The 12,010-nt window shown below is 53.7% G+C and overlaps 5 protein-coding genes across 5 annotated transcripts; 2 read left to right on the forward strand and 3 right to left on the reverse strand.

Annotated features, from left to right (window-relative positions):
* Nucleotides 1–225: 225 nt before the first annotated feature.
* Nucleotides 226–1,252, reverse strand: N7459_004027 (uncharacterized protein; the record flags this gene model as incomplete). The annotated part of the gene is made up of 2 exons (XM_056943211.1): nucleotides 226–1,177; nucleotides 1,239–1,252. The coding sequence occupies 2 exons, from the start codon at nucleotides 1,250–1,252 to the stop codon at nucleotides 226–228; spliced, it is 966 nt and encodes a 321-aa protein (XP_056800094.1).
* A 1,454-nt stretch (nucleotides 1,253–2,706) lies between these two features.
* Nucleotides 2,707–3,285, reverse strand: N7459_004028 (uncharacterized protein; the record flags this gene model as incomplete). The annotated part of the gene is made up of 2 exons (XM_056943212.1): nucleotides 2,707–3,008; nucleotides 3,087–3,285. The coding sequence occupies 2 exons, from the start codon at nucleotides 3,283–3,285 to the stop codon at nucleotides 2,707–2,709; spliced, it is 501 nt and encodes a 166-aa protein (XP_056800095.1).
* Nucleotides 3,286–5,643: 2,358 nt separating this feature from the next.
* On the forward strand, nucleotides 5,644–6,003 carry N7459_004029 (uncharacterized protein; the record flags this gene model as incomplete). Its single annotated transcript, XM_056943213.1, has 1 exon — nucleotides 5,644–6,003. One exon carries the CDS (start codon nucleotides 5,644–5,646, stop codon nucleotides 6,001–6,003), a length of 360 nt encoding a protein of 119 aa, XP_056800096.1.
* A 421-nt stretch (nucleotides 6,004–6,424) lies between these two features.
* N7459_004030 (glycoside hydrolase family 47 protein) lies at nucleotides 6,425–8,408 on the forward strand (the record flags this gene model as incomplete). Its single annotated transcript, XM_056943214.1, has 4 exons — nucleotides 6,425–7,134; nucleotides 7,188–7,976; nucleotides 8,045–8,302; nucleotides 8,360–8,408. 4 exons carry the CDS (start codon nucleotides 6,425–6,427, stop codon nucleotides 8,406–8,408), a joined length of 1,806 nt encoding a protein of 601 aa, XP_056800097.1.
* A 239-nt stretch (nucleotides 8,409–8,647) lies between these two features.
* On the reverse strand, nucleotides 8,648–10,420 carry N7459_004031 (uncharacterized protein; the record flags this gene model as incomplete). The annotated part of the gene is made up of 3 exons (XM_056943215.1): nucleotides 8,648–9,467; nucleotides 9,549–10,162; nucleotides 10,226–10,420. 3 exons carry the CDS (start codon nucleotides 10,418–10,420, stop codon nucleotides 8,648–8,650), a joined length of 1,629 nt encoding a protein of 542 aa, XP_056800098.1.
* Nucleotides 10,421–12,010: the final 1,590 nt, after the last annotated feature.

Raw genomic sequence — 12,010 nt, forward strand, 5'->3', positions numbered from 1 at the left:
GATGATTCATGATTCAGCGTGCACTTTGAAATGCAGATAAGTTAGGATACGGCGGGAAGTTTGGAGCGGTGCTTTGGGTTGTGCGGCCATAGTGTAGGCTATGAACTTGACTATTTTCTTCCCCCCCCCCCCCCGGCTCGGACTTTTGCCAAAGACACCCGTATATCAAGAGGCGACATCTCGCCCAAGTCGGCACAAGACAACACTCCACCTACCCAGCTCCTTTCACCGGTTAAACCGCAGCACCTCCATGTACTGCCGCGCAAGATCCGTCCCAGCCTGCGGATCCGGATCCTCCTCGACCGCGACACTCCCCAAACCCACGCCCAGCCCGCCCTCATCCCAGGGCGCCTCGCCCGATCCCGGCCTCCCCTTCCCACTCCGATACCTCTGCAGCCGCTCCTTGACCTCCGTCCCGACGCCAGGCACCAGAATCGCCTCCCGGGCCCCGTCAACGCCGACCCGCCCCCAAAACTCCCGGATCAGCGCCGCCGTCGCCGCATACTCGGCGTCGACGTCCGCCGCTTCCAACGAAGCAAACGCCGCGTCGACCCCGGCGTCAGCGTCGTGCTCGCGAGCCGCACCGCCCTCTGCGGCCGCGAGCGCGTCCACGACCGACGGCCCCCGCCACTCGATCTCGACGACGGTGCCGCGCACGCGCGCCGTCGGGAACGTCTGCCGCACGTCGCCGGCGCGCACGCGGAAGTCGCCGACCTCGTAGACGGCGCCGCTGGGCACGGCCACTGTGAGCCGGTGGCACCAGAAGGGCTGGCAGGCGTAGGTGAAGTGCTGGAAGAGGCTGGCGAGCGAGGCGGGCGGGAGCGTGGTCATGAGCATGGGCGGTTCGTCGGAGGCGGGGGTCTGGCTGGTGGGCGTGGACGCGGCGGGCGGCGTCATGCTGGTGGGATTGGGGGCTGCGGTGGGCTCGGAGGTGTAGATGAAGCCGTGGGTTGGGTGGTGGGTTAGCGAGAGGAATTGCATGTAGCGTGGTTTGCTGGGCCGTTGGCCTGGCGCGGTGGATTGGGGGAGTAGGCCTTGGGTGTCGCGCATGAGTTTCTGTTCCAGCGCCCAGCGGCCGATGGGGATGAGATCCTCATCGGGGAAGGTGGCGCGGAGGCGCTCGATGACGGTGGCCAGGGCCGTGGAGGCGTTGGCGTGGGAGGGGATGAAGTAGACTCTTGGTGGTGGTTAGAAGAAAGTGATGGTGAGGCTTGGTGGTGGTCTGGATGGCAAAGTACCCGGTGATTGGCATGATGGATTGATCGTGCCCTGCTCAATGGGCAGGGTTGATATAGGCTTGAACCCCGATTAGGATATTTGATGCCGGCGAGGATGCCGGCGGTTCAGCAGAGATAGGGCCCGGTTGGCCGGGAGTTTATGATTTGCGGTAATCCTGATGATCCGCTTCGATCTATGGAATCATCCACGCGGGGCACTGAATACGCAGTCTCGCAAAGGGACCGGTTCAAGGGATTCAATTCCACACTTTAGTCCAGACGCCAGGCCGTGTGGATCGTTACTCAAGGTGGAGCTATGCAGCCTATGTTAAAGTTAGCATCGTGTACAAGGTAATGTGTAACATGCAACGCTACTACCTAAATGCCCTTATCAATTCTGTGGCTCATGAAGCTGGTCTATAGAGAGGATGATCTACGATCGAAGTGCTTCGTTCTCTCAAACTTGCGTCGGAACGGACGCAGCGCCGGAAGAACTATCTTCCCGGTGTTTTGCCAGTATAAAATCGTCTTTGGATTTGGACTTGGTGCACTTTTGATCGACATTGATTAGGCCTGAGATATACCACCATGAAAGCATTTCACACCTAGGGAAGGGGGGAGAGGGTCCAAGTGGTAGCTCACCAACAGCAAATATCTCTGATGTACATCATCTATAGATGTGCCAATGGCTTCTCCGTACTAGACAAGGAGCAGGGCAAGTCGAATGGATTGAACAACTATCCCTGAGAAAGGTATAAGGAATAAGAGAAATCTAGGAAATATAGACCGGAATTATCTGCGCAGCTAATTCCTGATAGGCCTGGAAGAATTGTGTTGCTGGCCCTACAATGCCATGTGTTGGAATGAGTAGACGCGCATTAATAGTTTATCCTTTTCTTGTATGTTATGATTAGTTAAGCGTACGCCCCCTAAATTAGCAGATTGGGCGGAATAGCAACTTAGACTTCTCCTTGATTCCAATCAGTCGGGTCCCCTCCTATCCTGACACCATGCCATGCCCTCACAGACCGGAAGGACGATTCCATCTATACTCTCCGCTCTATATATCACATCTGGCTAGCGTGTAGCTTGCATGATATATGCTACATGCTAGATAGCGCGTCCTTCGGGGTCTCTGGCCGCGGTTCGGTGCCGAATCGCTGCCGAATGACTGCGCACCGTAACAGGTTTGGGTTGTGCGCGGGTTTTGGCGAGCTCTACACGCTAGCCGTTGGACAAACTACCGCAAGTAAAAGATAGCGATTTACTTAACTTGGTTATCATTCTACCCCCTGGCTCATTAAATACGAACATAGAGCCTTGTGGAGATTTACATACAAGCCCTATTTACTAGACGAAACCTCCAGGATTCTATAAGCAAAGACCATCCATAATATATGATCAATTCTTTCCACTTCTCCTCACACAGCAATACCGACACCATAACGCACACCAAGCAAAGCAAATATGCAAAGCACATTTGCTCTAATCAGACTCTGCGAGCAGCAGCAGTAGCGGCAGCAGCACTGCTTGTAGGCGGTGTTGGCGAACACGAGGCACCCGGATAGACCCGAGAACCGTTTTCGGTAGACGATGGAAGGTCGCAGTAAATGAGCGGGTTATGGTCCTTTTTGTGCAAATCTTCATACCACATGCCAATGACCTTCGAAAAATCGAAGCTTCCGTCGGGTGTGCGAAAACTGATAGCGGCAGACCATTTGCTTTCATCATCTTCACCTGTATACCCGCAGATAGGAATACCTGCTACAGCACGCCAAGAGTGCTCTCTGCCTAAAAGGTATAGGCTTCTATTAGTCTCGGGTCTTAATGACCAGTCGCAATATCAAGGCGGGTATATCGTATATCTACCTTCACATGTCTTTCCATCCTTCGAGTAGCCCCAGGGACCGGAGTAAGCAGGGTTATCCTCACTACCGCAGCCCTGGTTATTGATGGACTGGACAACACACTCGGTATGATTCTTGGGATTCAGCATAACAGTAAGAGTACCCGCAGAGCTTAAGCCAGTGAAAAGGCCCACCGCAAGGATCGAAGTTTGCAAATGCATTTCGGGACGTTGAGTTTGGATTGATTTCAATAAGGAACAAGGGAATATGGGATGATAGCTAGGGATATTTATACCTGAAGTCTATGGCTGTATCAGGCGACTACTGTCACACTTCCTTCAGATCTACATGGATACATATACCCATAGGTATCTAGGGTATTATCCATGGATGCTGATTAGTTGGTACTTTCCTTGTCCCCATTATTAAGCCCCTAGCCATGAAACAAGAGTTTGTGGCCCCCTTCTGGAGCCATCTGCCCCATCCAATTTCGCCCCTTATAATCCTGCTCCTGACCATTGATAGTAATTTAGGGGAATAACCAATAAAACAGTAGGACCAAGGTTAAACTGGATTTGCCATAATCTAGCCATGTAGTTAAATGATGTTTTTGTAAATTAGGTGGCCAGAGACTGTATATCACATCTGGCCGGCGTGTAGCTTGTATGCTGTATGGCGTATCCTTGGGTGTCTTTAATTGGTAGTTTGGTGCCGAATCCCTGCCGAATGACTACGCACCATAACATGCTAGCACCTATATCAATGCCTACACTGGCAGCGAGGGCCCCTAGGCGGTGCAGGGGTGGCCAGCTCACTTACATGGCCCCGGGGCCAGCTCCCGAGGTCACTTATATGGCCCCAGGGCCAGCTCGCTCGCCGGTTACATTATGTGTTCTATTCTTGTCCGAAAGCCCACGCAAGAGCCGTGTCTCATTCTTGAGACGAAGCAATGCTTTTCGACGTACATGCAGCGTCCGCACCAGATCAATGCACCGTGACAACCAATGGCAGAATTGCCCAATCTGCCCCCTGGGAGTTACCCGTCCGCTGTGGCCGTTCAAGCGTTTCGATGGGTTAGCCACAAATGATCATATGCAACAAGGCTGTGTAGGGAGCTGCATGACAACTTCATCGAATCCGCTGCGAGGAAAGGCGCAGTTGGTGGAATGATGACGTGGTTACACTTGGGGTCCAGGGCGAGGATGATCCTGTGCAGGATTGTAGTGGTTGAGACCCGAGATTATGTCGATTGTTTTGCAGCTGACATGTAGCTGCTGGCCCTGATTCCCGAGAAAAACAAGGGATTGATCTACCAAACTGACCTATGAAGGCATCAGTGTGTCTAGTGAGTTTGACCAAACCGCCCCCATTGTCCTTTCTCCGAATCGAAAATCTTATCGCATTGCCACTCATGAGTGTGAGACCAGTGGCAGAGTGACAAAGGAAAGCCTACGAAGGACAGAAGAAAATCCGAAATTCAGGGTCCAAGGAACAGGTAGATCAAAGCTGGGGAGAGAAGGAAGGAGAGTTTGGGTAGGGCCGAAGATCCATCTTTGCATCGTGAACTCTCGACCAATCAGATCTCCCTGGTGTAAATACTATAAATAGCTATATATATAGCTATTTGGTAGTAATTTGGCACTAAACTACTAATCGGGGACCTCAAAGTATACGTCATATAGTGTACAGTGTGCATTGTATAGCTATATGCCGGCGAGATAAAATATATAGAGCGGGGAGTATAGATGGGATATGATACACCGGGAGAGTCTATCAGAATAGGGCGGAGGATAGAATTCTGGTCTGTATAGTTACTTAAGGGCCTGTTCTATGATGCAGTTATCTTCTTCTTTTCCTTCCTTCCCTTGACAAGGATTAGTTCATTGAACCAATCACATCATCTCATTCCTTGCCTGATCCCATCAGCCGTAACAATTATCCAGTTTCTTTACAGCATGGAGCATCACTGGCCAGCATTATCCAGTATCTTCACATAAATTTAAATCACCTCATCATTTAAAACCGCGGATTAAGCCCTTCGCATCGCATACATTCTGCGGCGCATCCCCCCTACCGCTGGGGGCACGGGGGGCGCCGTTAGCGCCTCGTAAAATTAGGATAAATCGATAGCACCGAAGATAGATTAAAACTGAACAAATCTCGAGGACTGAAAGCCCTGCGTTAGCGAGTTATTCCAAGAGAACGATTTTGCCAAGAAAGAGTTGTTATTATTCCTTAATCAGTGACAACTTATATACCTCTACAGACGGGTAAAATCTACAGTGACTAAGTGCCTTCTATTCCCTTAGCCTATACGGCGTAAACGTGGCAAGCGGTATATACTGGCAAAAGTGGAAAACTGGTAACAAATCAGAAGACATAGCTAAGCAACGATTACCAAGTAACCCTTAGATCAACCGGGGCGATCCCTTGGCTGTGAATCCACTTGTCCAAGCTCCATTTCATGTCTCGGCATGGACGAGGACCTTTTTTTGATTGGATTTTGCAGCGACAATCGCTGATCGGTACTTGTCATAAATAGCTACCGCGGCGGCACCCCGGCCATCCTGATGCCGGAAATGTGGTTTGTGTCCGACTTCTCCCTGTGCAACTCTCCCTCTGCAAATCCTCCACCAAAACAACTCCAGACCCACCGCGGCAGCAGCTCGCTCCGCCACACTGGAAGCCCTGGTGAGCAGCGAATCCGCGGAGATTTCAGAGCCCCGTCGACCCCGATCGGGGCTAATTCAGGGGAGCGTGTGGGGTCTGGCAGGCGGTACCCGGTACCTCCACCCACAGGGACTGCGGCATGCATTGTCGGGGTCACCGGTACCTCGTCCGCGGCCTCACGCCTAGAACATGCAAAAGAGGAGCTGCTCTCACTGAGACTGGATCTCCTTGCCTGGCATCGCAGTCGTTCATTTGCGAGTCGCGAGTAGGTGCCACATTGTCTCCCCTTGACATGCCGGATCTCGCCAATCACAGCCCGCCTAGACATTGTCGCTCAATGTCTATCCCCAGGGACGCGTGTCAGAGATTATCAGAAGACACCCTGCCGATCACTGCAATTGTGCTCTGATCCCTCGCAAAATGGAGTGCACTGCCCGCCTGCCCACATGGTGGCAGCTCTGTGTCTCTTTCCCCGGTCATCTCGGACGGATAACTACCTCCTGAAGCCCATTGCCACTTGCCGTGGCAGCTGCTTCATCGATGCGGGCAGCTAGACCGTTCCTCTCGTTACTTCAAGCTAATGTGGACGACTGAGTCTTTAACTACCTTCTTTTTCGCATGACCGTCACTCCTTGAGATATCTAGTCGATTGTTTCTGTTGCTTCAGCATCCTTTCAAACCACGTTCATTATGCTTGCCACCCGCAAGAGCCGTTCTCTGACCACTTCCGTCTTTCTCCTTTTTGTTGCCTATCTCTTTCTAGTCTGGCTACCGTTGAGCCGGCTACATGCCTCGCAACTCACTCACCCGAGACCGAACCCTATCCAAAGCAACATCGCCGATAAAAAGACTGCCATTCACTTGAACGCAGCGACAGAAAGGTATCCCGTTGCGTCGTACATTCCTTTACCAACGAAGCCGTCGCCTATTCCCCGTATCCAATATGATTTCCCCGCTGAATCTCGGCGAGACCGCAAGGAGCGCGTCAAGAGGCAGCACGCCGTGAAAGAAGCATTCCTACACGCGTGGAACGGATACAAAGACCACGCCTGGCTGCGCGATGAAGTATCTCCCAAAACTGGGGGATACGCGGACTCGTTCAGCGGCTGGGGTGCTACGTTAGTTGATTCGTTAGATACCCTGGTCATCATGGGCCTCGACGAGGAACTAGACCTTGCACTGGGAGCTCTGGACCGAATCGACTTTACCACGACGATGGACAACCAGGTCAACGTGTTTGAAATCATCATTCGCTATATGGGAGGCTTCCTTGCCGCCCATGACCTGACCAACGGCAAGTATCCGATTCTTCTCAAGAAAGCCGAAGAGCTCGGGGAGATGATTTTCAATGCCTTCGACACGCATAATCGGATGCCTCAGATGCGCTGGGACTGGACCAAGTAAGCTCGCCGCAGTAAGATTGACACTCATTGTCGAGACTAACGCTTCCCAGATCTGCCCAGCGCCAGGAAATTCTCCCGTCGGAGCGAACCAGCCTGGCGGAGATGGGGTCGTTGACGGTCGAGTTCACTCGCCTGTCTCAAATCAGCCAGGACCCTAAATACTTCGACGCCGTCCAGCGCATCACCGACACGCTGGAACAAAACCAGAACGAGACCCGTATCCCCGGGCTTTGGCCCATGTTCGTCGACGCCGACGGCCTCAACTTCGACTCCGCTGAGTTTACCCTAGGCGGTGGCGCCGACTCGACCTACGAGTACCTGCCCAAGGAACACATTCTCCTCGGCGCCCAGACCGATCAATACCAGAAGATGTACGGCCAGGCCATCGAGTCGATCAAGGACAACCTGCTCTTCCGGGCCATGACCAAGGACGAGGACCAGACGCTCCTCTTCACCTCGGAAGCGCGTATTATGAACGGGGGTGCCCGCCGATTCATGAACCACGTCCAGGACCACCTCAAGTGCTTTCTTGGTGGGACTGTTGCCCTCGCGGCCAAGATCTTCGATCGCCCGGAAGACCTGTCGACGGCCCGCGGGCTGACCGACGGCTGTATCTGGGCGTATGACCAGATGCCCACGGGCATTATGCCCGAGGCCTTCAAGTTTATCGCCTGCGAGAACGCCGACGACTGTCCGTGGGACGAGAGCGTCTGGTACGAAGAAGTGTGGGGCCAGCCACTCAACTCGCATGAACATCTCGCGCGCGTGCGGGAAGTCATTGACCACGAGGGCCTGCCTCCGGGCATGATTGCCTTGAAAGACCCGTCATACAAGCTCCGGTAAGTACAGATATGGTGGATGGTCGTCGTTGTTGGGGAGTGGGACGCAGTGCTAACGCAATCTCCAGACCCGAGGCCGTCGAATCTGTCTTCATCATGTACCGCATCACCGGCGACAAGTCACTGCAGGATGCCGCGTGGCGCATGTTCCAGAACATCGACAAGGTGACGCGCACCAAGTACGGCCACTCTGCTATCGAGGACGTGCGCAACCCATTGCCGCGGCTCAGTGATAAAATGGAGAGCTTCTGGTTGGCCGAGACGCTGAAATATCTCTATCTCATCTTTTCCGAGCCTGATCATGTCAGTCTCGATGAGTATGTCTTGTAAGTGCTTGGGCCAATCTCCATGGTTTTATTTGTGGGTCCTAACGCTTTCTTTAGGAGCACTGAAGCCCACCCTTTCAAGCGTCCGTCCGGGTATAAATCATAGCACCAGGTCTTCTCAGTTGGTCTCGATGATTGTGCAGTATGCAGGAATAGATCACTCACGGGCGTGCGGCGTTTCAAGGCTCTGTTGACAGATTAGCGTGCTATTGGGAGCGTCTGAGTTTTGATTCATTACATTCAATGTTTTTGAACCAGTTCAAATTTATGCATGTTTTATCTGCTTGGTATAGAGATACATAACAGCCTTGCTCAAATATACAAAATGGCAATGCTCATTCGCTGCTACACATAAACCACCGCGTCCGTCGAACCCTTCTTAGAAGACCCTAGGCCTTTTCTGCGCGCCTCATCATACTCATACTGAATCGAGTACCCGACCTCCTTGCGAATCACCATCTGGTCTAAATCTTCGTCCTCTCTAGTATCACTAGGCTCCTGCCGACCATACGGCCGATGCAACTGCGGCACCAGCTCTATCAAGTCCGAAGCCTGACGTGCGGAAGTTAGCCCAGAACCCCGGATAGAACCCGTCCGCTTGTCAGGTTTCGCAGCAGCTTTACTAGACGCGCTCAGAGGGAACAAAGACCGACGGACCGGTGCTCGAGCCGGTGCACCGCGAGTCTCACTCTCTCGTTTCCGCTGCTGCTGCTGTGCATCCCGCTCACGTTCCCGCACCCCGTCAGACCACGAGCCACGACCATCGACATCACGACAGAGCCGTTCCTGCGACGACGAGCGAGGCGCGCCCATCTCAGGCTCTGCCCGGGACGCCGTCCCTGCTCTCTTCCGCTGCACGCGCGACAGCGACCGCGATCTGGACGCCGAATTCGAGCCAGAGCCGGAACCGGACTTGGAGCTTCCCTTTGTGTCGCGCGACCGCGAGGCGGACGTGCTGCTCTCGAGATTCGAGTCGCCCGCCGTGCCGTAGTTCGTGCTGACGGCTGCCATGAATGGGCGGAGGCAGAAGACGCTGCATGCAACGAGGGCGTAGTGCACCTCGACCTGGAGCCAGAGAGTGGGCTCGACTGCGGCGAGGGTGACGTCGGGATCGTGGAGGGCGGAGCGGAGGGTTGAGATGTGGAGGAGAGTGAAGACAATGAGGCTGTCAGAGGAGGGCGGTGGTTAGCTTCTCGATCTGTCTGTCGTCAAGAAATAGAAATGAATGGGATCGGGCTTGACTCACGGAAACCGGAATAGAAAGGCGAAGCCGATGCCGAGCTTGCGCTTGACGGACATGAAGAGTCCTTTGAGCAGGGCGACGGCTAGTAAGAAGAGAATGAGCTCTGTGAGGATATCGACCGTCGCGATGAATTGCCATCGTTCGTACTTGAAGGGTTTGCGCGTTAGCACACGCCATAGGCACTCCTCCGATGTCCCAACGCCGCAGACAGGCGCTGTGACTAGGGCCACGCCTACCAGATGTTGACATTGACCACCCTCTGTCCGCCACGGCTTATTCAACTCGCAATTGACCAACAGAATAAAAACAGCCGGAATGAGCCAAACGGTGCACAGAGCGAATGTAGCCCACGAGGCTCGGTTGTGCGGCTTCTGCGGTGTGAGGCGCAAGTAGATGGCAACCACGCAGCATTTGGAGAGATAGATCACGACCAGCGCAAAGACATCGCTTGTTGCGATGATCTGACTGCTTAGCCTCGGGGCGATCGTAAAGCACGCGAAGCGGGAACTTACAGCCTGAATTTGATTCACTCGAGTGATATCTAATAGCGAAATCGAAGTGCCAAAGCCGCGGGAGCATGCGTAGAATACTAATATCGACTGGACAACGCCCACGGCCTATAAGGATATAAGTCACGTCTGCCACGAGACTCTTGGAGGTACCATCAGGAGTTGACGTACCGTAGCACCGAGCAAAACCATATCATCTCGCGCAAACGGTGGAATCAGTATCAGCCGGACATAGAGCCGGATCAGAAAACACGCCAGCGACACCACGAGCCCCAATGCTGCGGTGATGATGATGAATGCCCCGTGGTGGAAGTCGTCGACAACCTCGAACGGCGGCGACTGCCCCGGGGGCACATAGGGGCCCATGGCAGAGAGGTCTCGGGCAGGCAGGCGATGCGGTCTATCATGAGGTCGGGGTGATGCTGTGGAGTCAATTGAGGTTATAAACGAAAATGCCTACCTAGATGGGGAGGCCATGTGGAAATGGAGGCGCTTCCATGAAAGCAGAAGAAAAAAGGCAGAGAAATGAAGCTCGATCGATCCGGGTGATTGTTACTTCTGTATATACAGAAACCGTCCGGCATGCGGCAAAAACAAAAAACGGCACGGCGCAATAGTGGCCGGAGGAACCAATGACTCGATGAATCGCTTCGAAACACAACCCGACCCGACATCTGCGCAAAAGCATTAAGTCGGCAACCCCGACGCCTGCTGAGCTCCGAGCACCAGCACCAGCACCAGCTTCACCCGTCACGATGCCCGAAGTAACTTTACGTGGCGGCCTATCTCATCCCTTTCGACGGGAATGAGAACCAAGAGAGAGCTATGAGTTGCCAATAGTACGCGCGATGCGCGAAATTGTGCAGCTCATATCTTTGATCTCACCCTGGGAAGGTATTGGCTAGTGGGACTCCCTCACGTCAGGGACGCCGATGGCCGCCACTTGCAAGGCTTGCGGGTCGGTGCCAGGGCTGCATTAGGTGGCGATCAGCAGCCAAATTGCGGTATGTGCTCGTGGATCCGACTGGTAGTTATCCGATAGGACCATGTGGTTATGTTCGAGGAGAACAAACATGTGAGGGACACCGCAAGTAGCCGGTACCGGTTGGCGGCTTGGGGCATAGTGGCGTTTGGTGGGATGCCTGGGGGTTCGGAATTAAGCATCAAGGGGGCTGAGTTGCACCGAATTGGCGCTGGTGATGGATCACAACGGGCTTCGATCAAGTCGATCAAGTGTCGCTACCTACTGATGGTAGGAAGACAAATAAACACTTGATGCCAAGCCAAGTCGGGCGCACAACTTGGAGATCCCGCGAAGTATATATTCTGACCGAGCCAAACCGACGTTCTGGCGAGCATTTCACTTACAATGTGACTCACGAACCCAGAATTGTAAAGGATCCCATAGCGATAGCGCTTCAAACGGTTAGCATCAACCAGGACCTCTATTGCCTGCTAGTAAGGGGCAATGCAATCACCCCCCTTGGCATGCAAGGCGCCGATAGTCCGCCTCATAGCCCATTCTTCCCCGGGTCCGCGATCCAAGGGATAGCACTACCGCCCAGAAGCCAGGTGAAAACGAAAAAGCACCGAGGTCCAAGCCCATTGCCACAGGCCACCTTCAAGGCCGTAGGCCGATCAAACATCAGATGTGTCATCAGAGCCGGTCCCTGTTTTGGGATTCCCACATGGCCGGCGCGCGAGAGAATTTTCCTGGCCATGCCTTGCTCCCACACGTCGCTACCACGCTCGAATCCTGCGATGTGACGCTTGACGCCCGAAATGAACTTTGCTCGCTGGCTTTTCTCTCGAGACCTGCTTCTTTAGGTTACGGCTCTTTGCTAGTCGCGGAACCGGAGCCTCTGCCTTGACCTGGGGGTCCGGCGTTGTTGTTCCTTTCTTATATCATATGGCGAGGGCGCCCTCGTCGGGCTGTTCACCATAACTGTACTCAAT

The sequence above is a fragment of the Penicillium hispanicum genome (genome assembly GCF_028827665.1).
Source record: "Penicillium hispanicum strain IBT 35686 chromosome Unknown utg000004l_segment0_segment0, whole genome shotgun sequence".
Taxonomy (NCBI): domain Eukaryota; kingdom Fungi; phylum Ascomycota; class Eurotiomycetes; order Eurotiales; family Aspergillaceae; genus Penicillium; species Penicillium hispanicum.